Source organism: Pavona decussata, unplaced genomic scaffold (assembly GCF_977016875.1).
Source record: "Pavona decussata unplaced genomic scaffold, jaPavDecu1.1 SCAFFOLD_67, whole genome shotgun sequence".
NCBI lineage: Eukaryota > Metazoa > Cnidaria > Anthozoa > Scleractinia > Agariciidae > Pavona > Pavona decussata.
Window position 1 is genome coordinate 37,027 of NW_028145486.1, and position 27,793 is coordinate 64,819.

Genomic DNA, 27,793 nt, shown 5'->3' on the forward strand with positions numbered 1-27,793 from the left:
CCGTGTGTAAAGATTTCTACATTTCACTCAATGAGAAGAAACGCTCACAGCCGGCCCGGAAAGCGATAAGGGAGTTAGCCTGCGGCAGCTCAATTGGCCAAAGAACAGCTCCAAAGCTAGTAGTGGCTGAAGCTCTTTTTCATAGTTTGTGTGTGGCATTGGAAAAGCAAGTTTGCCATATGTGCCTCTTAGGAAACTTAGATTTGATGGTCAGCAAAATTGGCCAATCGCAGCACACGTGCAATCGGTGATATAATAAACAACTTCAAGATCCATGAACTGGAGAAAAGATATAAATTAAATGGCACGCTCATTGGCCCTTTGCCAGTTATACGGATCGACGAGCATACGTCTTCAGGGTAAAGCAAATAAATGGACATCTTCGGAGGAAAATCATATTATACCATTTGACAAAGAAATTCCCTTTCGCTTTTAGTTAATCATAGAAGAACGCCTGCCTAAAGTCTTTTTTCAATGCCGTCGAAGAAGGTACATGTTATGGTCATGGTGCATATTCAGCGACCGTATAGCATATAGCAGGGAACGGTCACTCTGATGACCTTCAGACCACAAAACATGTCGCTTATTGTTACCAAGAAAAGGCGGGAAAGGCCGGCTCCGTATTCACCGATTACCTCATAATCATATGAGCAAGAAAGAACTGTAAGACGCTGTTTTCACTGAGGTAAGAAAAAAGTTAGGCTAGAATAGAATAATAATAAAAAGGAAGCTTTCTTAGATAATATTTCAATTGAAAGCCCGGAAATTATTTTAAATTGCCTTTGGAGGTACGAATTTCCACTTCATACAATGCAAAGTAGAGTAAATATAAAAGAATGTAAATATGTCAATAAGGAGTTTGATTAAACACCGACAAACTTTTATTGTTTCGAGGTGTTTGGAACCTCTGATGTGAAACACATTAAGTACGATTTGTTGATCTGGCTTGTCTATCGCGCCACCAATAAAGTTGATTACCAAACAACAAGGGCACATTGATTCATTTCTGCATCACTTATCTAAAGACTGGCTTTCCTCTCCAGAAATAATGGTGTGTATCCATATACTTCCTGAAGAGTTTATTTTTTTCGTGGCCTGGCTAATGATTGCACACGGAGGTAAGAGAAGGCTCACTGATAATCGTTTACACTTGCTGGTGATCTCAATTATTAGGAAAAACTTTAACCGCACCTCAACTGTTTCAGCTTCTATCAACCAGGCAGGTGGAGCATTCAACATCACTGGTAAGAGCGTAGACGGTGAAGGGACATTCACCATCACTAATGGTACCGCAGAGATTGGTCTCCACGTGGTCCTTGGTCAAATGGCTCAGAAACAGGAAGTAGTGATTGCTGGAGACAAAGCTGGAACTGAGAACTCATTAAAAATAACTTCTCAGGGTGATAATACTGAAACCGAAATTATTTTCACTAAAGAGGGTAAGTGAGTACCATTAGTTGTTGCATATTTTGAAGTCAATTAAGGTATGCATACAATTAAAGATTATGTATGAAGCGCGGCTATCGACGGCAACGACAGGCAAATTTTTCATAAGAAGGTTAAATTTGTATTTGTGCATCAGTCATTGAGCTGGAGTTAGAGTCTGGTTAGTTCTCGTCCCTGCTCCGAGGGTTTTCTTCGGGTACTCCGGTTTTCCTCCCTCCACAAAAACCAACATTTCGAAATTCCAATTCGACCTGGAAACAGTGTATAGAAGACCCACCACATAGAATTCACTGAAATTCCCATTTATTATTTTATTATATATTTATTATTAAATCACGCGGTGCAGAGTACTTGTGTGCTCTAACAATAAAATCAAAACCCGTTAGGCGTTAGAATAGACAAAAAACAAATAAATAAGAGAAAGGGTTGACCCATTATAGCATGAGTGCGCTTTGCAGTATCATGTGTTCTCTTTCCTGCTAGAAAAGACATAGAATTAGTCCTTTTTAGCTCACAAGTTTGGCAGAAAACCGCAAGGTTCATTTATCCCCTCGACTCGACTTTTTACACACATCTCATCCCTAATGTATTGTAATTTTTTGTAAATTTGTAGTGGCTATTGTGAGTTAAGTGTGAATGAATGAATGAAATCTTTATTTAATCACGGTAAAAACGTCAGTACAACAATAGCAAATGAAGAAATTCATCTTAAGTATAATTTTCTATTTACTGGTTTGCATATTTGCCGTGTGGGAGTCCGATACAGAGAGCCATTTATTAATTCTTCTCTTGAAGTTGCGAAGAGATGTTGTAGTGCGGATATCCTCAGGAAGATCGTTCCAAAGAGAAGCTCCTCTATAACTGAAACTACGCTTCAGGTAGTCAGTTCTCGGTTTCGGCAAGTACAACTTTTGACTTGCGTCACGAAGATCAAAGGACAAAGTTCTCGGAGTGAACATGTTACAAAGACTGAACGGAGTGAACATGTTACAGAGATCAAGTAATTTGTAATGAATGGGTCTGATAAATCCGCACTTGCTTGTCAGAGTCATGATCATTATCATATATTTATACACGTAACGCCTACTTTGGCACTAATGTCAGCTAGTAAGTTAGTCTTCAAATCGATTGATTGGTTTTGACTCTAAGGAAATTACTTAGGTCTTAAAAAATTATCTACATCGGGTTGAAGAATGGATGCCGGTGTTAAATTAAAGCAAGGCCAAAGGCATGCTATTTGGTACAAAATCTAAATTTTATCATCCCTTTACAAGGGAGGAATATACAAATAAAGTTTTTCTATTCTGTTTTATTCCATTCTTCTAAGAGTAAAATATACTCTGGCTTTTTATTGTTTGAACAAATTTTACCTTTGAAACACTAGGTAAATAAATAGAGCACATATCATCAGTATTTATGTGAACTTATTGAAAAACGAGCACAGGATCACAATATTCGATTGGAAGGAAAAGAAGACAAAAAAAATTGCTGTTTGGAAATGTCCCAGTTGTGTTTCAATATTTTGGAAAGGTGTTTGCCCGTATCTTTGGAATGTAATGGAAATGAATCAGTTTACACATTTGGTCAATGAAATGTTTCTTTCAGATGAAGATTTTTTGGATCAGATGCTAGAAGAGCATAATAAGCTGCGATCCATTCACTTGGCTCCACCATTAAAAAAGAACAGGACGATGTCGCTTCAGGCCAAAGCAATGGCTATTGAGCTGGCTGCTGAGGCAAACCTAAGACATTCAGACAAGGCTAGCCGCCCTGATGAAGGGGAGAATTTGGCAATGGGGTGCACCTCCTCTGGGCCAGGTATCACGGCCAAAGACGCTGCAAAGGAATGGTGAGAATTTGAAATGTATACTTAAAGAGGCAGGTTCATGCTGATTCATTTTCTAACGGTAGTAAGGTGACAATTAAACTCCAGTCCAGAAGCCATAGGTTGATGATAACGTTCGTAATATGTCTCCTGACGATTAAAATTTCATCAATTTCACACGGTAATTTGAGCGTCAGAGAGAGAGAGAGAGAGAGAGAGAGAGAGAGAGAGAGAGAGAGAGAGAGAGAGAGAGAGAGAGAGAGAGAGAGAGAGAGAGAGAGAGAGAGAGAGAGAGAGAGAGAGAGAGAGAGAGAGAGAGAGAGAGAGAGAGAGGGATGCCTTTATTTACTGAGGGTCACCCAATCAGGGAGTGAATGTCCCGCTATCAACGGGAGTACCTCTTAAAACTATTTAATCATTTTATTTCCAGGTATGATGAGGTATGTAGCCACAATTTCTTCAATCAAGCCTACCAAGACAAGTCTGGTCACTTCTCCCAGCTGGTGTGGAATGCTACACGTGAGCTGGGTGTCGGTAAAGCCTTGGGTACCAAATTTGGCATGAATTGTACTTTTATTGTTGCCCGCTATAGACCTCTGGGAAACATCGGACCCGAGTTCGCCTCCGACGTCAGCAGAGGGAACTTTGACTCGTCTTACTGCAGTCATATACAACGTGATACATTGCCTAGATTGAGAGGGCATAAACCAGAGATTGCGCCAAGGGAGTACATATACAGAACCAAGAAGCCCCACATTCAAATATTGTGAAGGTGGAAAGAAATACAACGTTGAAGAATTAATTGCCGTTCAGCGTTTTTAACCTAGAGGTCTATGAAAAGTAATGTCTTTTTTTTATTGGAATACAACTTTTATTGACATTAAAAGTCAAATCTTACAATTGTTGTTTCATACTGGCGCGTTTGCAATCCAATTAACCGGGAAATTCAGTTAGTAAGGTAATGCCTGAGTGGCCCACGCGGACATAGCTTTATCTGGTTTCTAGTGCAGCATGAACCAACTAGGAGTATTCCTACTCCTTCCTGGATGGGATGCTAGTTCAGGGTTACCCCAAGCAGTATGTCGCCGCCACCCATTTATACACGGGTCGAAGAGAGACAATGCGAAGCAAAGTGTCCTGTCCAAGGAAACAACACGACTTTCCTATAGGGAAACTGAATTTGGTTCGAAAAATCGGAGTTCCAAAACTCCAAGGGAAACAACTCTTGGTTCAAATTTCGCGGCGCGCATATTTGAATCCAACTTGATGGTTAGTAAAATTGACTAATCACAGCACCAGTACAATCGATGATTAATATGCGACTTCAAGATCAATGCATAAACTGGAGTTAAGATAGGATTCAATTAGTTGGCAAACCCGTTGACGCTTTACCAGTGATACGGATGAGCAATCTTCAGAATAAAGGAAACAAACGGACATTTTTTGTGGGAAAATTAAATGAGACCATACGAGAAAGAAGCTCCTTTCGTTACTTAGTTACATGTGAATGACCTATCTAAAGTTTTTTTTTTGAGTTTCGTAGCCGCCATTACAAAAGGTAAATATTATGGTCATGGTGTGGATTCATCCACCGTAAAGCAGGGAACGGTCGCCCTTATGACCTTTAGGTCAGAAAACATTTTCGCTTATTGTTACCAAGAAAAGACGAGGCCGGCTCCGTGTTCACCGATTGCCTTAATCATATAAGACAGAAAGACCCCTTTTTACTGAGGTAAGAAACAACTTAGTCTAAAGAGAAATTAGTAATAGGAAAGGAACTTTCTTAGCTAAATGGTTAAATTAACAGCTGCCAGAAATTATTTGACACAGCGTTCGAAGGAACGATTTACCACTTCATGTGAAATGAAGTAAAATGAAAGCGATGTTCAATTCCTAAACGCGAAACAAATGTCACCCACTCAAAACCTTATTTGTTAAAATGAATACGACCAGTGCTTTTCGTTTCAGCTTCAGATCCATACACAGAAACCAATTTCTCGGTGAACATATTACTTATTTAGAATGTTTTGGCATGTATCACGAACACGTACAATTTACCTACACGAACAACCCGTTTATATCTTGTGTTTTAAAGCGCGTAAAATTTATACCAGGTCAAATGAAATGGCATTAGCACTTCAACATTAATTAAATTCGGCGTTTACTCTAGTAAGGGAAAAAATTGCAGCGGGAGGCGGGGTGCTCAAACTTAGACAGAACGAGGCTAGATTTGCGATGCGGGGGGAATTACATCAAAACATTTGTCACACAAAGACAGCTGATACGCCAAGAATAATATTGTGTGCGAAATAAAACTTTATTAAACACTAGGTTTTCCTTTCAGGTATAATCATGATGCATATCCAAATCCTTCCGAAGGAGTTCATTTTTCTCACGGCCTGGCTAATGAATGCACGCGGAGGTAAGAGAACCACAGAAGTAAGAAAATTGCAGTTTAATTCTTCATCATTGTCCTTCTGTTGGTGAATAGTCTAATAACCAATATCAAATACGGAGAACTGAGCGATGTATTAAACGGGTCTGACCAGAACGCGGTGAAGGACTAGTTTCCTCTTCGAAATTTAACTGTCAATTTTTTCGTCTAATTGAAAATGTCTGGAAAATCAGACGAAATCTTGTCTTGGACGGAAAACCGTGTAAAAATTGCATTAGACGAGAAAAGTAGTACGTTTCGTTGTTTGTTTTAATCGCTTCTTTTCGTTTATGTATATAAAAATAACACTTAATCCTGACAATTCCTGTTTTCATTCACTTTCCTCTAATTTGTTCTCATCCTAGCTAGATCCCGCCACAATTAACCTAAGCTACCTGCGGGTTGCAGTATATATTTAATCTAAATGCAGTAAGATCATCGTAATTGCACGAATGTGCAAATTAATTTAATTTTGTGTATTAAACAAGTTATGCCATGTATCACGACTTGAAAATAATGAGTCCATAAATGTATTTTATTTGTTTGCTACAAGAGACTGGAACTAGCAATTCGATAGTTGCTTCAGCAAGAACTGATTGGTTAAAGACTTGTGTCCACTAGTGGGCATCATTCCTTATTCTACACTTAGTTATTTTAGGTCGTCCACGATCTACCCACCAGGTGCTCCATACAAAACAACAACAACAACAACAACAACAACAACACTCGTATCACCTTTTAAGTCTGCTCATGCGCAGAGGGGATTAGAAGTCTTCAGTTTTATAAGAAATATTTACCTCAATCGTTTCAGCCTCTATCAACCAGCCAGGTGGAGCATTCAACATCACTGGTAACGGCGTAGCTGGTGAAGGGACATTCACCATTTCTAATGGTGTTGCAGAGGTTGGCCTCCATATGGTGCTTGGTAAAATGGCTCAGAAACAGGAAGTAGTGATTGCTGGAGACAAAGCTGCACCTGAAATAGTGATTGCTGGAGACAAAGCTGCACCTGAAGTAGTGATTGCTGGAGACAAAGCTGCAACTGAGAACTCTTTAAAAATAACTTCTCAGGGTGATAACGCTGAAATGGAAGTTGCCTTCACTAAAGAGGGTAAGTCAGTGGATCTTAAAACAAGTTGTAATTCTTATGCATTTACAATGGCGGTTGACACCTAATAGGTTATCAGTATCCATATATCTATTAATTAAAGTTTATGCATTGGAGCGCATAGCGAGAAGGCGAATTTATCACAAAAAGGCTAACTGAAAATAGTGTTTGTTTATCAGAAATGTGACGTGATTTAGATCATGCGGTGCTGGGTTTTTGTGTTCTTCTAACTGTAAACTCTCTGCACTGACTCATTAATAATTAAGAAATTGCACGCAAACGCGAAAGAGGTTTGGAAAAGTGATATAACTGTCACAAATTTAGTGAATTTCTGCTTTAAATTTCCTCAAGAATTATTACTGGTTTGAGAAGCTATATATATTATATCATCCGATTTTTAAGCAACTCGAAGTTGGTTAAAAAGAAGTCGGCCGTGCCGTGCATTTTGAACCCGCTCTCTCGGTGTTTGGAAATTGGATGAAACACTCTTCTTCGTGTTTGATACATTGCATCAAAACCCGCAGGCATTGGAATAGTTAAAAAAAAAAAATAATAATAATAATAAATTGAAAATAGTACTTGACACGTGATAAAATAAGTGAGCATTTTAGAAAGGTCATAGATTAGTCGTTGTCTGTCTCGCATGTTAAGCAGATCTCTGTAGAGGTGTCAAGAACTGTCTTGTTCGTCAGTGGATGGCACCGTGCTTCTTTACCTATTAATTGTAAATATTCTTCGCTCCTTGAACAGATTTAAACTTTGAAACAGTAGGTAAAAGAATGGAGCACATGTTAACAGTATTCATTGGAACACGAGTACAGGATTGTAATTGAAAGGAACAGAAGGAAAAGAAATTGTTATTTGGACGTGTCCCAGCTGTGCTGTTTCAATATTTCCGAAAAATGTTTTCCCCGTCTCTTTAGTATTGTCCGATCCGGAGTTCAAATGGAGACCGGGGATGAGTTTTTATTTTTTAATCCTTTAACCAGCAAGTGGGGACCGTCACAAGAAACTCACATTAAAATAAGTCAGTTCACCAAGTTTTAGGTTCTGTCATTAGATTGCAACCATATGCAGAAGGTTTTCAAAATTAGGAAAGAATTAGAAACTTTGTATGGATTTGGGGACGCCATCCCAATTTGGGCAATCTTTGACGGGACACACAGCCTTGTTACTTGGCAATAAAATATAACCAAACCACATTTCCTAACTGTTATGTGATCTTCCTGGCGATGGGGTTCATTTCTTCATATGACGTGATTTGAACAATGTGTAAGCCAGGACCCAGTCCCTTTATGAACTTTGGAACAGCCAATGTAATGGAAATGCATCAGTTTACACATTTGGACGATGAAATGTTTCTTTCAGATGAAGATTTTTTGGATCAAATGCTAGAAGAGCATAATAAGCTGCGATCCATTCACTTGTCTCCACCTTTGAAAAAGAACAGGACCATGTCGCTTGACGCCAAAGCATTGGCCATTCAACTGGCTGCTGAGGCAAACCTAAGACATTCAGACAAGGCTAGCCGCCCTGATGAAGGCGAGAATTTGGCAATGGGGTGCACCTCCTCTGGACCAGGTATCACGGCCAAAGACGCTGCAAAGGAATGGTGAGAACGTGGAACTATACTCGAGGAGGCGGGTGCATGCTGGGTTGTATGGTTGATTAAAATTAGGTTGCCGGATGAAAGCCTCAGGCTTACCTGACAAGGCCGAAAGGAAGTATGGGTAGTCGGATGAACAAAACAAATGAATTTGAATAAACATGTTTATTCATTTCTCCAAAGGCCTCGCAATTACGCTGAGGTTTAATATTTTCAAAGAAGCAAGTGGAAAGGAGCTTTGACTTTCACGCTCCCAGTCGGAAAAATGAATGGGCACCATTTCATTTCAACTTTAATTTTTTTTTATTTGTTAGTGTTTTCAAAAGTGCTAAATATCTTGATTCAGTTTTAGCCACTGGGTCTATGAGGATGTGCATTTTCTTAGTTTGTCTAATTCTCTATCATCTGGCAAACAAAGTAATGCTGGGATGCTGTTTTCTCCTAACACTATTTTTGGTGATGCTTAAATTTTTGGTTCCATTGAATTTCGGTGTAATTCTTTTCATAATTAATGTAATAATATGATTCTTGTTATACGTTATTTATTTATTGATTTATTTATTTATTTTAGTTATTCAATAAATATTCATACAGGAGCATCCAGTTTAAGATAGCTGGTTTAAATGGAGCCCTGAATGTCATTAGGTATCCCTGGCAGATAAAAAATGTTAAGATGAAACTTAGCTTGTTCTTGTGTGACTTATTCGCAGTTCAGACGATCCTTTCATTTCACCATTGATTTTGCATAAATATCCAATTATAAAATTTGAATTGTGAAGGGGAAGGAAACAATATCGATACATTATAATTACTTACTCTACTACTCCCTCTCCAACCCTTAAAGCAACAATGAAGTAGTATGACATAAATAGAGTATTCATATCTAAACATACCCAATTATTTATTCCATACATTTTATCAGGTATGACGAGGTATGTAGCCACAATTTCTTCAATCAAGCCTATCAAGACAAGTCTGGTCACTTCTCCCAGCTGGTGTGGAATGCTACACGTGAGCTGGGTGTCGGTAAAGCCATGGGTACCAAATTTGGCATGAATTGCACTTTTATTGTTGCCCGCTATAGACCTCTGGGAAACATCGGATCCGAGTTCGCCTCCGACGTCAGCAAAGGGAACTTTGACTCGTCTTACTGCAGTCATGTTCAACGTGATACATTACCTCGATTGGGAGTGTATAAACCAAAGATTTCATCAAGGGAGTACATATACAGAACGAAGAAACCTCACATTCAAATATTGTGAAAGTCTCAAAAACACAACTGCGATGAACATTGCCTTCCGGAATCTTTACCTTACAGTGCTATGGAAAAGTAATATATTTTTAATTAGAATAACATTAATTCGAGCGAATTGTGGGTTATTTTAATTAATCATCAAAGAGCCTAATTTACCGTAAAAAATATTGAAAAAGGCCCTGACCGGATTGTATAAGAAGAAATATAAGAAACAAAAACTCCCTTTAATATGGATTTTTACTCGTTTACGATGATATATCCCTTGTTGTTTGTGAACATGGCTGTCGATGGTGAGAATGTCTGGTAACGTCATTACAGCCATCTCTGCATCATTGCTATAAGAGGCTAGTTACAAAGGTCACCCAACAAAATCTTTTGTCAACGTTTTAACAGAATTCTGTCAATAACCTGTATAGCTGTAGACAACTACAATGCCTGTCATTTTCAGACACAACTGAAATAAACATAGAAAATAGAAAGGTGCGTCTCTAAGTTCATGGGGCATTATGAACTACCGTATATGCTGCTACTGCTACCAGGGGCCTAGCCAGGATTTTTAGGAGGGGGGTTCGACTTCCTTTTGACCCAACTATCTGCCCCTGGGTCTCCAAGGATGGTTCCAAATTGGTTCCAACGAAAACGGTTGGTCCAAAATCCTTACATTACGTACGTACAAGACTTTGGCGTTTACGCTACTCAAACAGAAGACGGCTTGGTTGCCGTTGAGCAAACGTGTTTATCACTTCCTCGATATTTATGTCTCAACGCCACCCCAGACTTTCGCTCGCTTGACATGGTCTACCTCAGGTATGTTTTTAACCTTCTTAGTGTACTGAATAAGCGCCCACATTCAGCTGACGTTATCAGCAACGTGCACAAAATGCGGATCAATGTGTGGATGTTAGGAAAGAACTCTCGATCGCATGCTGCGAGTGTCTGAACTGCACGGGTCACGGGTCATCAGTGCTGCACTACTTTCTCTTCCATCGCAGGAGCTCAACATCAACCACATGAGGCGAAGGAAAGTCGTTCTCGTAAATCTAGCGCTGCTTCAATGTCAGGATTTCTGTCTCTGACGGCTACCAACTCAAGAAGAAGATTAAAGAGGCTGGGGAAGACAGCATCATTAGTAGGATTGAAGCATGTTTTCATCTCTGATTGTAGATGGTCTAGAAGGGGAATAGCAACTGCCCTCTTACAGTAATCAGATGGTGTCTGGGCTGGTACATTGTCGCGATGTTGCTGCTGATTGGTCCGGCGCGGGATGGAAGGCACAACACCTATATTTGGCGCGGTAGTGACCCCCAGATCGAACCACTCAGTCCAGATGTCGAGAGTCCATCACACTCTTGCTGTGATAAAATCACTGTTAAAAATAGAAGAGGGGGGTTCCTTGACGCGAGAGGGGGGATGGGGGTTCCGGAACCCCTGGAACCCTCCCCTGGCTACCGTAGCGAAAAAGGTTAAAATCAAAGTGTTTTCTCCCACTTTGAAATTTAACAAACTAACCCGGAAGAAAAACAAACTGTACCTTTTTTATTCTTCATTGAGCGTTAGCCCTAGTAGGGAATGAGAAAAACTGTTCAACGTACATTTCAGAGTCGCCAGTGGCCAGAGATATCATTAACTTGTATCCCTTCATATTCACATTTGCCGCAGTTACCACCAGTATATCGCACAGGACTTGCTCTGGCCTCGTAGCTCAGTCAGTAGAGCAACAGACGATTAAATCCGGGGCTTGTGGGTTCAATTCGAATTCCGGCACCGAGGTCAAAGATATTTTTCTTTGCCTCGTGTGGTCTCCCATCTCCCTTCTAACACTAAGTAGGAAAATCATGGGTTCACTTAGCACTTTAGCATGTACTTCAGAGTTAATTTCCTTCTAACCCATCATTTGTGTCCTTTAGTTCCAGCTACATTCATTTTTACCCTTCAAATTTCAACTAGAACAATAGGCACTGAACATCTTTACATTCCTTACGTTTTTTTAATCTTTCCAAATTGAAAAAAAAAAAAAAACTTTATCCATAAAATTGAGGAAATGAGGTCGAAAATCCTCGGAATTCTTCGAGTTGCCTTGGATACCAAGTTTAAATACAGGTTATAGCTCGACTGGTCAACAGGTGGCCACAGTAAATGAATGTTAATTGGTTGATACTTGTTTTCGTATCCCAAAATAACTTCTTTTTTCTCAATTAAAAGATTAAAAATCAGAACGCACGACTCAAACCCGTGTCGTTCGCCTCATTTCTTCTTTCTATTAATCGCTACATCAACTAGCCGGCAAGCTGTCCAGGATTGTAAATTTGATATAGAGTTATTCATCACGAAAAAATGAAAGCTAACCGTGTTTAAATCATTGACAGGGCCTCTATCACGGAGATTTTTCTCTATTTGCTTAAAACTGCTCAACCCCATATATTTGACAAAGAACTTTTTTTTCTTACTAACATTGCTCTTAGACAGAAGTATATAATCCCAGGTTGTATGTTTCTGTCTAAGAGCACCAGTCATAATCAATTGTTATCGATTTATCCAAACTACACAGGGAAAACTTGAAAAATTGAATAAGTTTCTTAAGTTGCAATCCATTTTCATCCTGAATTAATGTTTCCCTTGATGTAAATACGTTATTGCGCTATTTAAAATAAAACTAAATATAATAAGGTGACATTACACCATTGACCCTAAAATACTATCGATTAGTGCTGTAATTAAACTGAACAAAAGACACAAAATGCTGCCAGTCCTAGTCTAACTGGAGCTCATCTACTTGTACTCAGTTCTCTGCATAATAAACAGAGTTCAGTTCTTGTGGCAGTCATGTAAATACTATGACGATAGGAGTACTACATTATATAACCTCCTAAAACGTCTAAGGTCAGTTTGAGATATGGAAACAAGTGTCAACCATGTTGTTGTAATTGTGCCTTGAAATAGTAGTTTAGGTTTTGATAAGGCCTGCACTAACTTCAGTGTTAACGTTCACAAGATGACTTCGCTTTTTGTATCACTTAATGTTACTTTTATTTAAGATTTTAAGGCTTTTATTTTGTTACTTAAACAATAATTTAGCATTACCAATGAGGAACAAAATTTCCGACCGCGAAATTCAAAACCTTCACTAGCGAATTGGGGTGACAAACTTATCCCGTCGGCGAGTGGGGTGAAGAGAATATTTTGTAGCAAACGAACCTAATAGGGGAGGGATGGGACGTTTAGAAACAAGAACATAAAGCTTGTAACTCCAATAACACTGCGTCGCGCACTCATCACGAAATGTTTTATGTCCATGAAACGTGTCCCTCTTACAAAAATTCCAACCACAACTAAATTTTGACATAGCTTTCTCAAGCTCATTAATAATTCATCAAGAGAAAACAAAGAAAATCACTATCGTGACCGTGGTTTGGATATGTGATCCGAATTACCATAAAATTTTGCCAACTTTAGCCTTGAATTTCTCCAAGAATTATTGGTCATTTGAGAAGCCATCTCAAACACACGAAAATGTGTTTCGCCTCGAAGCCGTTTAAAAAAAACTCGGCTGCGCCTCGTTTTTTCAACCTACTTCTCAGTGTTTGGATATCTGATGAAACACGCCTTCTCGTGTTTGATATATTACATCATCGTCATAATCCTACGAGAAAAGGGGAATGCGCTTCTCATCACCAAGAATATGGACCAAAATTATCCACTTAGAAATTAAAGCTAAGAAGAGGATATTGCGGACCGTGAAAGTCAACTTGAAAATTATCATAAATCATAAAAAAATTATATAAAGTTGTTGGCTTTTTCCTCCTTAAACGCTTAGCTGAAATTGAGTATTGTCTGCTTTGGTAGAAGGTGTAGAATAAATCTCTATATAACTGAGCCATTTAATTTCTCGGCACTCTAAGTAACCTGCCATAAGTTAGGAAAGGAGATTTTCAGAGACTGTGCTTAGAAAACGAAAATTGCAACTGATCATGAAGAACCCCTAGTGGCCACTTTAGGTTAGTTTTCGTTTCAGAAGACAAATTGGATCCTGTTTAATTTCTTCCATTTTGAGGTCCGAGTATTTTGAGTGACCTAAGATAAATGTGGTGAAAGTTCTGATATTCTTTTTGTTATTCACTGCTACATGGAAGCTCCATCGTTGTAAAACAATCTTCCCCTGTTTACCGGCAAATCGACAAGGAGGTTAGTTTCTAAACAAACTGCGGTGCTACGTCAGTGGGGAGTAGAAAAGAATGTTTAGTTTTTCAAAAGAGCTGATAACTAAAGTAGCCCCTCGTCAGAGTACGAAGAGTTAAGTAAACGCTCCGGAAACGTCAGCATTCGCATCTCTTTACGGCGGTCAATTTACTTAAGTTATCAACTTCGTTGATAAACCAAACACTTGTTTACCCGCAGTTGTTGATTAATCTAAAACGGCATTCAGTTCTGGGTCGAGGAAGAAAACATACGACATTTAGTTTTGCTTAAGGTTAAAAAGTTAATAACAATAATAAATAAAGACAAACAAAACAAGCTTGTAGCGTGCTCCTTAAACAGGTGTCGGGCGACATGGTAACCCCTCAGAGGTTAAAAGGTTAACTTTCAGCGAAACAAGGACGGATGGAGGTTTGAATGAACACGACGACATTTTCATCTATCTAAGGTAGGAATCTTAAAGCTGCAAGATTTTGAAGAAATTGGAATAAGTATCTTAATTGCATTTCAATGGTACATAAAAATGGACATTTCTATTGCCATTTCCAGTTCGAGTAAATGCAAAACATTGTTTCAGAATTGTGTGTCTAATTAAACAATAACTTCTACAAAAGATTTTCTTTCGCTAAAATTAATTCAAAGGCAACATTTTTGCCAGCTAGAAATATATTTAATTTCATCGTAAATGCAGCTGTACATCTTTTTATTCTTTCAAGAAAGCTGCTTTCAATTTTAGTGTTGAGTTTGTAGTAAATGGCCAAAAATTTACTGTCGATAAAGTTCAATCTAAAGATTTCTTTGCGTATTACAAAGTTTTGGATAATTCATTGAGAAGGAAACGTTTCGAAATTTTCAAAGAAGGGTGAAATAAAGAAAAGAGTACTTTATTCGCCTTCACAGAGAGATGAAAATCATCTATATCACCGGCAGCCACCCCACGGCCCTTATTAAGTAACCTTTAGTGAAAGTAACCTTTGTCTATTTATATTAGTGAAAATTTTTTGGGATTTATTTTCTGGGTTGGTAAAAAAAAAAAAAGAAAAAAAAAAAAGGATTTCATGCATTGCCAGTTTTGAATTCTCCTTAGACATATGTTTCAATATCATTTCAAAATAGCAATCGGCTCGCGCATTCTATAATTGCATCACCTGTTAATTTAAGTGACCACCATAGTTTTACGACGCTGTGAACTGACTTATCGAAGGATGATACATGTAATCCTTTTGTATAGATGCTTTTTCGATCTAGCCTGCATACATGCTTTTGTTCCCTGTTTATGTGAGAAACTTTTAATGGTTAGCATATTACGATTGCCGCCAATGACGATATAGTTGATCAAACTCATGAAGTGTTCAACATAGCCGGCACACACATAACAAAATGGAGACATTGTCTTTTAATCGTTGGTAAAAATTGGACCTGCTCGTAACTTCCGTCGTCATGCTTTCGATCAGAAGCTATAGCAGCAATGCGTTCTGGTCAAAAAATGTGGAAGGCCTGCATGACGCTTAACTGATTCATGTTGGCTGCTCTTTTTCCTCGTCTTTCGACCAATTTAGCTCCTTGTGTGCATTTTAATTTTTTTTGTTTGTGTGTGCGTGTGTGAATTACAGCTGATATGATACTGAATAAAAGTAGAGCCCTGCGTTCAGTAAACGTAAATTGTTACAAATTATGAGCTAAAAGGTCATTTTCTTTATTTTAAACATGACTTTTTGCTCAGTTTTTTTTTTTCGCGACTATGCTTCTTATGCCTTAAGAAACGTGACCTTGCATTAAGAGCAACTCACAAATGCCACTCTGACTGAAGCCATTCCCTGCAACTGAGATCTATAAGAGAGGATCGCAACGGTGTTCTTGCCTGTTCATGTAATGGCATTACAAAAAACAGGCAGTGGAATAGTATACGAAAAAAGGATGAAGACAATGAGTTCCCACAACACAAACAAAACACATTCGTGACCAAAACGTACCTTCGCCTTCTATAGCTATATTAGGTGCGGTTACACTAGACCTCTTCCCCAAAGCTTCCATTGGGAAAACAGCTTGGGTTGGGTTCAGTCTGGGTTTTGATCGATTTCATGCTTGCGGTTACACCCTGATAAATTGCCCAAGGGGAATGGTAAACCTTTACCCTATTTGACGAGAAACACTGATAAACGTAAACACGAATGACACGAACTATGAAATGTTTTCGGCAATTCTGCCGCTTTTATTGCAACCACCACCTCAAATAGGTTTAGTAATTCAGCATGTCTTTATTTCAAGAAGAGAACGTCGACACCGACAACAAATATACTTTTTCCAGAGCTTGCAGTTTTTAGTTTTATATTTAAGAACACGCCGACTCGTTTTTCGAAATCGTGGACGAACATGGGTATTTACGCGACCACAAAATTGGTTTCAGCGACCCCTGTACGATAGGGTTCTGGACCACTGGTGGAAAGAGTGAGCCATGCTGTGATTGTTGTCGTGCTTGAAATGCAGTAGAGGGTACGATTTGACCTTACGATGAACACAGCACGTAAACAACATGTTTGGTACGTTTCACTTTCCCTTGATTGGTTGAGCCGCTTTGGTTCTTATTAACCCATAGAAGTTACCTCGGGAACTGTCATGGGAAATTCTTTTGTTCTTTTTGACGTCTCCATGGAAATTTCTCGAAGGGAATTTCACTCTGGGAAAATCGGTTACACACACAAAAAGTTGCATCCCCGTGGGCAACAGCTCTTTACCGAAGGGTGAAAAGGCTAGTAGAACCGCACCTATTGTATCATTTGTACTGTTGCATAGCTACATAAGAAGCTGAAACTCTAAAGAAAGGATGAAAGAGAGATAGAACCACAAGATCTTACAACAAAAACTAATGCTGGAGCCTTATCCAGCATTACAATTGATCAGTGCAAAATTAAGCTAATTTCACTATTCAAACAATAACATAGATCTGAACAAGAAAGGCTGAAACAATTATGACGCAGTTCAATTAGTTTAAAAGGCCAAAGTGACAGAAGAAGCGTAGTTATAAAACCGACAGAACAAGAGGTTAAATTTATAGTAAAGAGATTAAGCAAAAGTCATAGAACTCATGACAAAATCATATTTGAGTTCATTATATGAAACATTAAGCGACTGTTAAACGCAGGGCTCTGATTCAGTCAGTATCAAATCCTTCAATTCCTAGTAAACCATGAACATAAGAAACTAATCTGATAAAATGGTCGATTAAGACCAAAAGCAGAGATTCTAAATTTCAAATTTGTCTGGGAAGCATGCCCCCCCCCCCCCCCCCCCATGAAAGCTTGCAACTTTAAGTCAGTGCTCTCAGCTTTTGTATACGTTTCTCCTGAATGTCTGACTACATCCCTGTCAAATTAATTTAACGTTTACGATTACAGTAGTCACTTTCATGAACCTTTTACATTTCAGAACGTTGTTAAATCCCAAGCAAAGTGCACAGTTAAATAACCTAACTGTACCTTTATTGTTTTTCTTTCAGCATGTGGCGTACACTTCCCTTCTTGCCTGTTTGTGTCCTGGTTTGTTTTGCTCCAAAGAAAAGTCTTGGAGGTAATTGTGAGCCTACAGCCTTGATAAACCGAAGCAATAGTAATTTTATAAAGGGAAAGGTGATTTCGGACCTGTGCATTCAAGAACCTGGAGCAGTAGCGAGAATTCGCCGCATAGATTTCCCTGAGAACTATTTTATTAAGGGTTAAGTGATTTGTGTTATACAAAGATTTACTATACTAATCACAGTATAAAGTTCATATTTTTCTGTTAATACATCCCAGCTTGTATGAAATCATACTCATAAAAAAATATAAGAAAACTTAAAGCTGGGAACACGACTGCATGAGTTTTAGAGCAGTTGCACCTTGGTCTAAAACGTCAACCAAAACTTACAGATTCATCCGGGACTTTCACGATTAACGACAATGGCGTACGAGGCATAGGAGAATACACCATTGTCAAAGGCGTGGCAAAGATAAAACTGGAAATGGTTATAGGAGCAGAATCAGACAATCCAAATGACGACAAAACTGCAGTAAATACGTCACTTCCATCAATAAATCGTCCCAATGCGTCACCTTCCTCAAATAATGGGCCTAGCGCGTCACTTCCTGAAAACAATTTACCCTTTGCATCACTTTCTGCAAACAGAGGGGCCAGTGCGACACTTCCTGCAAACAATGGGCGCAGTACGTCAATTCCTCCAAACGGTGGCGCAAGTACGTCATTTCCTTCAAATAACAGGCCTAGCACGCCACTTCCTACAAAAGAGGAAGCAGTAAATCCAGCCAGAGTTGTTTTGACGGCGGAAGGTGAGTTAAACTCAGAAAACTGTCTTGTAAGTTCGTTTTCACATGGTATGTGTAATTCATTTCCAGCATGCGAAGAGTTTTGGGTCCCAAAAGTAACTTTTTTTCCAAATCCATTAATCCGTTTTCTATCGATTGGTACAGCAGCTCTGTACAGTTGGAGTATGCAATTTACCATGCAGAGAACGTTCAATCACTTTTCGTTGTCAGTAAAACCTGACTGATTTTCCATTTAACCTTAAAATTACCCAGATTACAAAATTATTACCTGGCATGTGAATGGTGTTGGAATGGACTTGTAGCCTTTCGCTAAAAAAGAACGGATACTGGCTTTCTCGTATTTTAGAACGAAGAAAATCGTACTTTCGAAAGCTTACTGTTAAAAAACTAGCTACTGAAACCAAAGTCAACTAGCATAGCTACCTCTATACCTTTAATTAAATTCTACTTGAAACGCTTTCTCAATAAGCAGTAATATAGCTAATTGAATCCCAAAACCATATACGAATTATACTTTAAGCAAACTCACAAAGTTACGAAGAGACAAAGCCCATCATATCATACTTTTCTTTGCTTGAGTCCCCACCGAAACGTCCCTTGCCTCGTTTTGAAGCAATACTCCTAGACCTTTTCCGTGCATCCGCCATTTACGAATAAGGAGTATACACTGTTTCGTATGAGTTTTACCTTACAGCTAGTTCTACTGCAACCGAATATATAACCAGTACTGGCTAGGTTATCCTGTGATAGGTCATAATAAACCATCTTATATTCACTTCCTTTCAAGTTCTCCAATTTAATAAGGATAAAGTCAAAATCTTTTTTCTTTAAAATTTGTTACAGATAACCAATTTATTGATGAAATGGTCGCTGCTCACAATGAACTCCGCTCAGTGCATTTCTCTCCACCTGTTCAGAACAACACACAAATGTCCCTATCTGCCAAAAGGTATGCTCGTGTTCTCGCTCGTACACAGGATCTTGAACACTCCCCGCCTTCGACAAGACCAAGCATAGGAGAGAATTTGGCCATGGGCTGTACCACAGCTGCTGGAGGAGGGATAACCGCCGAGGAAGCCATCAAGAAATGGTAACACGATATCCATGCCTCTTGCACCTGATTTGCTTGTCTGTTTTTATGTCTGCATTTATTAATTGTTATATTTATTTACACTCCTAGTATAATGTAGACTGTTTTAGGACTAAATGATTAAAGCGGTAGTTGGGTTAGTCCTTCAAATGCATGGTAATTGGATTGATTGAGTGATTGAGTTACTAACTGACTGACTGACTGACTGACTGACTGATTGGCCAGGTAGGCATTTGTAATGTATGCATTAGCGTCACGTAATTCGAACATCACAATATCCATTGTGTAATAACAAAAATTGTATGGGAAAACGCATCTTATTGACAGTTAAAGTAAAATTACGAACGATTGTGTACGTCTTTTTGTGTCCTGTGTGGTTTTGGGGCCCATTTAAAGCTATTTAATACGTGAGTTTTAGTTTCAACAGCTTCTGTGTCTATTGATTGACTGAATACCTGACTGACTGATTGACTGACTGACTGATTGGTTGATTGATCGATTGATTGATTAACTGTTGGTCATTGTTTAGGTACGAAGAAGCTTGTCGGCACAATTTCTCAATTCATGCTTTTCAAGACGCATCGGGACATTTCTCTCAGCTTGTGTGGAAAGCCACAGAAGAAATTGGCGTTGGCCGAGCGTTCGGAGAAAAGTGGGGGATGAATTGTAGCTTCATCGTAGCACGTTACAGACCAAAAGGAAACGTCGACGAAGAGGAAGCCTTCAAGGAAAATGTGGAAAAGGGGACTTTTGATCCAGTTGCATATAACTGTAGTGCTGTAAACTCTGGAACAATAGCACGCGAGGAAAGTCAAGTCAAGGATGCCGGCCCAGGAAACCAACAGCAAGACAATATGATACGAGATAAATCTGTTAATAACGCTGAATTCCGCTTAGGGAATAGAGCTTCTTCTCATTATAGTAATATGCAGAGATATAGAGATGTGTATTTCAAAAATTCCAGAGGGCTTAGGGGCAATTTGTTAGGTGTTCGAGAGGTCAATACCGGTTACGTTAGGGTCCCCAGTTACAGTTCAAATCCGACGGTTTCCCGCCGCTTTCGTTCTCAACACTACCAGGCAAATAACGGTGACAATTCACCGCAATTCATGACAGAGAATATGAATGAATATGAAACAAGGCCCAGGTCGTTCAGGGCTAAGGTACCTCACCGCCCAAATACTATGAAAGGGGATAATGAAGTTGTTTGGTTTTTACCATAATGTTCATTCAAACGATCCCAAAAGGATGATACTAAAGCATGTTATTTGCTAGTAATGTCGTTTGCTTACCAAGAAGCTCTTTTTTCGAAGCTGCAGTTATTTTAATTCAGTACTTATAGCAAAATTTAGAATACTATTAATGCAAGTTCATAGTTATTTTCCAAAATACAACGTGCAACGACAGTTTTAAATCTACAAAACATATTTGTGATGCGCAACAACCATCGTCAGTAGAAATTGTGACATGTAGAGGTGTCAGTGTTATGTCGGCTATGCGTCAGCCGACAAGTCAACAACATATTAAAGTAAACAGGAAAATTCTTTTATGGAATATCATAAACCAAAAGTTTTGAATTCGTTCCTGCAATTACCGCTATCCTGGAGGAGGATGGTCGGCCAGAACCGTCATCCGCGAGAAATTTCTCCAGCTATATGCATGTGATCACAAACAAACGTACGCGGCTTTGATTGGTTGGTTTTTGCTTGTTGTCCCAGAACGTTCTGGAAATCAATCGATATTTATCTTTAACGTCACTCGGTTTTCAGCAATCCGATCGGTCAACCAAATAATATAGAGCAATTTGGCAAAATCTATCAAAGAAATTAGAACATTTAGTTTATTCAAGATAACAATTTACTAAACTCAAGCTTGATCAGGGTCCTCATGATCAGGGTCCTCATGTGATTACGTTGGAATGGCTAAATAAATGAGTGATTGTCTGATTGATTGAATAATGTGTGTTTACTATTAGAGTGTTTTTTTGCCGTAACACGAACGGGGTTTTGTTACGTTGGATCTCTTTAACTAGCGGCGGATGAAACGCACGACGAACGCTTAAGTAAACCATCGTTATTTTACAGTTCAACAGGCAAATTGTTGTATTCAACAGAAAACAGTTTAACGACACCCGAAAGAAGTACCATCCAACGGAGCAATTATTAGACGGTGTGAGGTTATGAGATATTTCACTTTATACCACAGGACTTCGGTTCGTGTAATTATCGGTCAAAACTATGGACAGAATTTACGCTCAAGAAAGTCAGAGAAAAAAATTAAATTTGCAACTGGCAGATGATAGTATCCAGACAGAATCCCCTCCTTATCAGTTTGTATTTTCTTTCTGTTTTCTTTCCCAAGGAATTGCCTCTGAACCAATGCGCTGCTTCCGCGGAGGTCATGGAGGATCACTATGAAATAACGTGATCATTTTCGCTTGGTCGTTGAAGCTTGCACGAAAATTTTCAGTCTAGATACTCTGATTAAATACTGGCTGTATCAGTTGCATCAGTTAGTGTAAGAGGAATTGAACGATTCTAGTCTATAAGTTTGTAAGGGGGAAAAACATTTGAACTAAAATAAAAACAAAAAGTGTCAAAAGAGGAATCTAAGTTGTTGAGATAATTTTCATTTGTGATGATATTGGCATAAATTCGTAAATACCAAAGAGAAACTTTATACGCATTAGCTTACTAAAAGATATTTTTAAACTTTTACCCGTTCCTTGAGGATTTAGAGATTGACTTTACTTAAGTTTAAATGTATGTACGAAAACTACTTAACTTAAAAAGAAATCACTGATGTTAGTTTTTCCAAACCTTTAAGTGCAAAGAAGTTCACAAAGGAATCAAAATCTTCTCAAAGAAAAACTTTTACGATATTGGTAAATAACCCATTATTGTCAAATAACTACCACGCCTTTCTTCCGTCAAACAGTCGCGCCACCACACCTAGGGGCGTTCCCTTTGGCCACAAGCGCTTTTTTCATTATTGTGTTCTGGCAGTCAGTCAGTCCACAGACTCAAAGCTATAACAGGAACTCACCTCAAAAGTCTCGCTCAAGAAAGGTACGAGGTAGGTGGTGTGAAATTGTTTTGCTCTGTTAATTTTATTACGTTGTCTAACTAATTCGGTATTGATTATGAAGTGGGCCCAATTTAAAAATTGACAATGGCGGACAGAAGCGAAGCTGCAAAGACGTAGATTTGATTGATTTGTAAGAAATTTTATTTTTGGTTTTCCGATAGAGGACTTGAGGAGTGTGAATATCACCAAGGGCTCATGATAGCAATTGATATGAATAATGGGGTTGTTCGCTTAAAAATAATTCACAGATAAGGAAAATTCTCCAGCAATGTAAATATGAAATGGAAAATGATATGCTTAACGCACGGCTTTTGCAATGTTATTGCTGTTTGAAGTTTAGCACTAGTGTTCACTTGCGGAGTTCTCCTTATATCGTTTACCACTTCCCTTGAACAACAAAAGTTATTATTGTTTTTTGCCTATTAATCTTTTGAGTCTTGAATTCTACCACTCAAATTGAATTATGAATTTTGTTGTAAGAATGAAATCCTTTCTTAATTAATGTCAGATGGGTCTATTTTCATAATAAAGTGTTTACAACTTCTTTTGTTTAACCATATCAATTTTAAACAAACTTAACCTAAGGAAATTTCTGCATAAGAAAGCGTAGAATACCAGACCAATCAGATTATTGCGTCTTATCGAGAGCCAAGGCAAGTTTCAACCTGTTATTAGCGTCCTCTGCTAGTGGTTGAATTTTGGAACGACAACCTTCTTCCTGAAGTTGGAGTTAAAGTTCACACTTTAATCGTTTTTATTCTTTTGTTTTGTTTAAAATATGACCCTTTTGAGGAAGCTTTAATTACACAACGCAACGGCTATTAAGTAAAAGACAACCCAGAAAGACACGAGCTGAAAAATTCTTCCCATAAGCCCTGGAGGGATTTGTCTCTCAAACTTCCAGGAATAGTCTTAATTTTAAATTTTGTCATGAAGTCCTTATATACCACTTCGCACGAAAATGTCAGGTAAACTTGTGATTTATGCAAGTTCTTCCTATTTTCCGTGCGTTTTCTTTTCTATGAAACAAGAAATATAAGTGATAGAAGCCGACGTTTCGGTGCATCTTGCACCATTATGCACCGAAGATGTACCGAAATGTCGGTTTCTATCACTTATATTTCTTGTTTCATGTATTCCCAAATCGTTTCTTATAAGTTTTCTTTTCTCCTTATGAAAGTGAAAGCTCAAAATTCATGATATGCAGTTCTTTGCGTTTAAAAGGTTGTGATGAAAGTCCTGTGGTTGTTACTCCTGTTCTTTACACCACAAAATGAGTCTTTGCAAAGATATAACTGGTTCAACAAGAATTGGGGGCAACAGACATGGGACGGGGATGACGCGATCATAATTCCAAGAAATATGATTATGCGCCCCAAGCCTCAACGTTTGAGAAACCTATTTGGCTTGAAAAACAAAGGTATGATTACTCTTACTATTGTTTATCTCCAAGTTTAACTCGCCTAAAAACTCCAAAATAAAACAAACAAAAGGTTCCGAGATGTGGTCTAGGAGCATTTTTAATTCATTAATTAAGTTATTAATTCATTACTAAATCTAGTCTGACTGTTTAATAATAAGCGGGAACAGCTGTTTCCTGTTGAAATTCACTCTAACATAATGATATATTTTCGGAGACAGAGTTTAAATTCTCGGGTTTTCAGTTCACTTAACAATTACATCCTTTGTAAACTGGATCATTACTAAACCACAAAATGGATATTATGACAGGAATGAACGACGTTAGTCTTACCAAGAGAAAAGTTTTTTTTAGAGCAAGCAATGGAACTTTTTCTCAGGCTATTTCACCTCAGTGCCGAGTAACTACTTAGAAATTAATTATTTTATTGTATGTTCTATAGCTAGCCCGTACCTGCGCCAAATTATCTACGCTAAGGCCAGATCTGTAGGCAAAATGTGAAGAACTATATTTCAAAAATGAGAGCTTAATCTTTAGTTCAGTTCAGTTCAGTTCTTTTCTCCACGGATTTCCTATTAGGGCAAGATGACAAAGCTTTAGCTACTGGAGTCAAAGTTCAAGGAATTGCACATTTAAAAAATGGCAAATTCAAACTGGACCTCACCTTGCAAGGCCCTAACGCTCGTTTGAGAGACCCATCTGCCACGACTGCTCCCGTTTCAACACCAACGTCGGCGTTCGGTGCTTCATCAACAGCGGCTTCAACAGCCCCTACCTTAGGACCTGCAGTAACATCAGCAGCTTCAACAGCCGGCCCTACCGTTTCGACACCAACGTCGGCGTTAGGCGCTTCATCAACAGAGGCTTCAACAGCCCCTACCTTAGGACCTGCAGTAACATCAGCAGCTTCAACAGCCGGCCCTACCGTTTCGACACCAACGTCGGCGTTAGGCGCTTCATCAACAGAGGCTTCGACAGCCCCTACCTTAGGACCTGCAGTAACATCAACAACTTCTCCAGCCACAATAGGAACGTCTTTATCATCAACAGCTGCTTCAACTGGTCCTACTACAATGGTTTCAACCACTTCTGGTCCGACTACCGCAGCAATCACACTGGGTCCAACAACTGAGGCAACTGCTGCAACAACTACAGCCGGTATCACGACTGCTAGTGCTACGTCGTCTCCGTTTGCAACGTCTGGGCCAACCACTATGGCAACGTCTATGCCTCCAACAACTTTCGGACCAACTCCACCAGGAGGGGTGACTCAGCCTACTGGTATACAGACTAGTGCACAGCCAACAACACCCGTGGTGACGTCAGCGGCAATAAACATCCCCAGTCCGGCCCCCCAAACTCAGTCACCTGGCGTTCCAACGAAGCCAACTTGCGAGACGCCACTAAATGGTAACTTATCATACTTAACAGTGACAATCAACAATGATGTTCTTTTAAACTGTGTTAGTTTGTACAGTATGTTGCCCGGTGTCCGTCCACTTAACTATGTTCTCCTAATTAAAATTTTAGTTTAAGAAAATACACCTACACGTACACAAATGCAATGAAAGAAAGATCAATAACGCTTTTTAACTTTTAGTGATAACCCTGGTAAAAATTTCCTTCTGTACAGAGCTGTTCCCCTGCCGAGCTACAATAACTGTTTTATCCATGAAATATCATAGGACCTAAACAAGAAAACAGAACCTTTTGTACTCAACTATTTTATCATTTCACTCTAGAATTTGGAAACAGAAATTAACCTTTTTGGAACCAAACAGGGACCATAGTAACCGTGTGTTCAACTTTTTATCTATGATTTAGAACTTTGTGCGGCGAGTTATTCTTTGCATACCTTTTATGATTTGGATAAACGTTTGAGCGATGTACTTAAATTTCTACAGAAAATTAATGCATATGTTTGGCTATTCGAACTTTTCCTTCAACTGAAATATTACATTGCAGCAGATCCTTTTTCCATTAAGAGAAGTTCCACTGGTCACTGGTGAAGTACGTAAATTTAAGCAGTCACTAAGACTGGGAAATGGCATCCCAGTCATTACGTGATTTATTATAAAGTAGTGAGTGCACAACAAAGACATTAAATAGATCAAACGTGGAAAACAACGGTCGACATTTGACAGTTCACTATTACCCTTTGACGTCATAGTTTCACAATTTTGCACGCTCATGGGCTTTTGGCAGCAAACAGTTCTATTGTTAGATGCCATATACCTATGAACTGGCCAATGAATGTGCGATTAATGGTGGGAAAACTTCAGCTTTATAAAATGTTAGTTTTTTGGACTACTTTGTTGTTGGAAGGCTTATCCTGCTGTATATACTCATACCTTACCTTAATCGTCTTTGTCCCAGTTGAAATAAGACCGCAACTCCTGTTTATAACAAGGATAAAATGAAGCAGTTCGCATCTAATCATGTTGTTCTATTCTAGTAAACATTGTAATCCTCGCGAAGGAGATACTGAAATCCCACAATGCATACCGACGCACTCATGCCTCTCCTAAACTACAGCTTGATGATCAAATGACCTGTGACGCACAAAGATTTGCTCAAGAAATCGCCTCCAAGGGAGTTCTGGAGCATCAGTCAGGTGCAATTCTTGCCAAGAAGAAACTGGGGGAGAATATCGGAATGTCATGTTCGCCTCTGCGAAATGGGCCTCTCAGCTACCGCAGAATAGTGCGAATGGCCAAAAATGTTGCCAGGCGATGGTAAGGACGTGCCACTGAAATGCTTTATGACAACATTGTTCTAATTCTTTTCTATGACTATTATGTTTTGGAAACCATTTGTTGTCAAAAGCACGAGTTCGAGTCCCGGCCCGAACCTAATTAATGAGCTAGCGAGTTGGGTGATTTGCACATTTGTATAAAAATCCGTACAACATGTAACCCTTTCCTATGCATCACATATCCACGAGTTAATGACATTCTGGGCTCAGCCAACGCCCTTACTTTTTCCCTCTGCCCCCCTTATTTTCTCTGCTCACGTGTTCTGCTTTCCTCGGATAATGATTGGAGCTATATATATGATGCAGTCTGCTTTTTTTTTATAAATCACGGAAGGCTGATGCAGCACACATCGCTTACAAACTTAAGATGTTTCTTACTCAAATTTAATGCATTAACAAACTTATATTGCAGGTATGACGAGGTTTGCCAGTATAACTTTGATAAACCAAATGTTTTGCCCAGTACCGGGCATTTCACCGAGATCGTATGGTCAGGAAGTAGAAAGCTCGGAGTTGGGTACGCTTTGGGGAGGAATGCTAGGTTTCCCGGATACCAATGTGTCTACGTTGTCGGACGGTACAAACCTACCGGTAACATTATAGGCGGGCAGAGGCTGCAGATGAATGTCAAGAGGGGGAGCTTCAATGAGGTGTACTGCCAGAAAAGGAGTCGGGATCTTCAAGGGGATTTCTGGGATAAAAGAGATCACTTGAAACTCATAGAAAGTAAAACAGCAAGGCATCATTCAAAACATCACATGTACCAGCCATGAAAGCTTGTGATGTCCATTGATACAAGGAAGGCATTGATCGTTTCAAAATTATAGTTGCATAAAAGAGTGAACGGACGGCAGATCATGAATTTAAAAAAGTTAAGTTCCGCTGAATGAAAGGTTTTAGTAATAAAGATTTGAAAGATGCTCAAAAGTTTAGTCGAATATATAGTTATATGTATTCAATAAGAGTACGATGAAATGAAGTGACAGTAGTTTGGGCTGCTTGAAACAATTAATGATTATCTTGTAATTATAATATTGTGACTTTGAATGTTAAACTTGAAATATACTATATGGAATAAACTAAGAATTACTGCAGTATCATGATTAGTTGTGTTGTGTTATTTTGCCATTTTGCAGTGATTTGTATGGGTTATCGAAAGCTTGAGGTCAAGATGACTGGATATTGACCAAGTCCCTTTGGCGATGTCAGTTATCGACCTTCGATGAAAGGAAACGTTAGCCAAAATGGTTTCTC

At 38.9% G+C, this 27,793-nt stretch overlaps 4 protein-coding genes across 5 annotated transcripts; all 4 read left to right on the forward strand.

The window, feature by feature from the left end:
* The first annotated feature begins 560 nt into the window (after positions 1-560).
* Positions 561-4,453, forward strand: LOC146477892 (ectin-like). Its single transcript, XM_085112540.1, has 5 exons — positions 561-685; positions 1,044-1,118; positions 1,206-1,439; positions 3,052-3,295; positions 3,702-4,453. The coding sequence occupies exons 2-5, from the start codon at positions 1,049-1,051 to the stop codon at positions 4,039-4,041; spliced, it is 888 nt and encodes a 295-aa protein (XP_084968666.1). The 5' UTR covers positions 561-685; positions 1,044-1,048; the 3' UTR covers positions 4,042-4,453.
* Positions 4,454-4,877: 424 nt separating this feature from the next.
* LOC146477893 (glioma pathogenesis-related protein 1-like) lies at positions 4,878-10,153 on the forward strand. The gene is made up of 5 exons (XM_085112539.1): positions 4,878-5,003; positions 5,616-5,693; positions 6,517-6,816; positions 8,182-8,425; positions 9,342-10,153. The coding sequence occupies exons 2-5, from the start codon at positions 5,624-5,626 to the stop codon at positions 9,679-9,681; spliced, it is 954 nt and encodes a 317-aa protein (XP_084968665.1). The 5' UTR covers positions 4,878-5,003; positions 5,616-5,623; the 3' UTR covers positions 9,682-10,153.
* Positions 10,154-14,223: 4,070 nt separating this feature from the next.
* Positions 14,224-21,208, forward strand: LOC146477894 (uncharacterized). The gene is made up of 5 exons (XM_085112541.1): positions 14,224-14,316; positions 17,365-17,435; positions 17,774-18,190; positions 19,031-19,277; positions 19,807-21,208. The coding sequence occupies exons 2-5, from the start codon at positions 17,366-17,368 to the stop codon at positions 20,498-20,500; spliced, it is 1,428 nt and encodes a 475-aa protein (XP_084968667.1). The 5' UTR covers positions 14,224-14,316; position 17,365; the 3' UTR covers positions 20,501-21,208.
* Positions 21,209-22,222: 1,014 nt separating this feature from the next.
* Positions 22,223-27,642, forward strand: LOC146477895 (uncharacterized). 2 transcript variants are annotated; one of them, XM_085112542.1, is made up of 5 exons: positions 22,223-22,352; positions 23,589-23,784; positions 24,364-25,194; positions 26,240-26,519; positions 26,952-27,642. In XM_085112542.1, exons 2-5 carry the CDS (start codon positions 23,595-23,597, stop codon positions 27,310-27,312), a joined length of 1,662 nt encoding a protein of 553 aa, XP_084968668.1. In that variant the 5' UTR covers positions 22,223-22,352; positions 23,589-23,594; the 3' UTR covers positions 27,313-27,642. The 2 variants fall into 2 exon arrangements, with proteins under 2 accessions (XP_084968668.1, XP_084968669.1); XM_085112543.1 differs by having other exon boundaries at positions 22,287-22,345.
* Positions 27,643-27,793: the final 151 nt, after the last annotated feature.

Coding starts and splice junctions, on each gene's coding strand:
- LOC146477892 (XM_085112540.1), top strand. CDS start 1,049: ATGGTGTGTATCCATATACTTCCTGAAGAGTTTATTTTTTTCGTGGCC. Junction 1,119..1,205: donor GCTAATGATTGCACACGGAG/GTAAGAGAAGGC, acceptor CAACTGTTTCAG/CTTCTATCAACCAGGCAGGT. Junction 3,296..3,701: donor AAAGACGCTGCAAAGGAATG/GTGAGAATTTGA, acceptor TTTTATTTCCAG/GTATGATGAGGTATGTAGCC.
- LOC146477893 (XM_085112539.1), top strand. CDS start 5,624: ATGATGCATATCCAAATCCTTCCGAAGGAGTTCATTTTTCTCACGGCC. Junction 5,694..6,516: donor GCTAATGAATGCACGCGGAG/GTAAGAGAACCA, acceptor CAATCGTTTCAG/CCTCTATCAACCAGCCAGGT. Junction 8,426..9,341: donor AAAGACGCTGCAAAGGAATG/GTGAGAACGTGG, acceptor ACATTTTATCAG/GTATGACGAGGTATGTAGCC.
- LOC146477894 (XM_085112541.1), top strand. CDS start 17,366: ATGTGGCGTACACTTCCCTTCTTGCCTGTTTGTGTCCTGGTTTGTTTT. Junction 17,436..17,773: donor TCCAAAGAAAAGTCTTGGAG/GTAATTGTGAGC, acceptor CAAAACTTACAG/ATTCATCCGGGACTTTCACG. Junction 19,278..19,806: donor GAGGAAGCCATCAAGAAATG/GTAACACGATAT, acceptor GTCATTGTTTAG/GTACGAAGAAGCTTGTCGGC.
- LOC146477895 (XM_085112542.1), top strand. CDS start 23,595: ATGAAAGTCCTGTGGTTGTTACTCCTGTTCTTTACACCACAAAATGAG. Junction 23,785..24,363: donor ATTTGGCTTGAAAAACAAAG/GTATGATTACTC, acceptor ATTTCCTATTAG/GGCAAGATGACAAAGCTTTA. Junction 26,520..26,951: donor AAAAATGTTGCCAGGCGATG/GTAAGGACGTGC, acceptor CTTATATTGCAG/GTATGACGAGGTTTGCCAGT.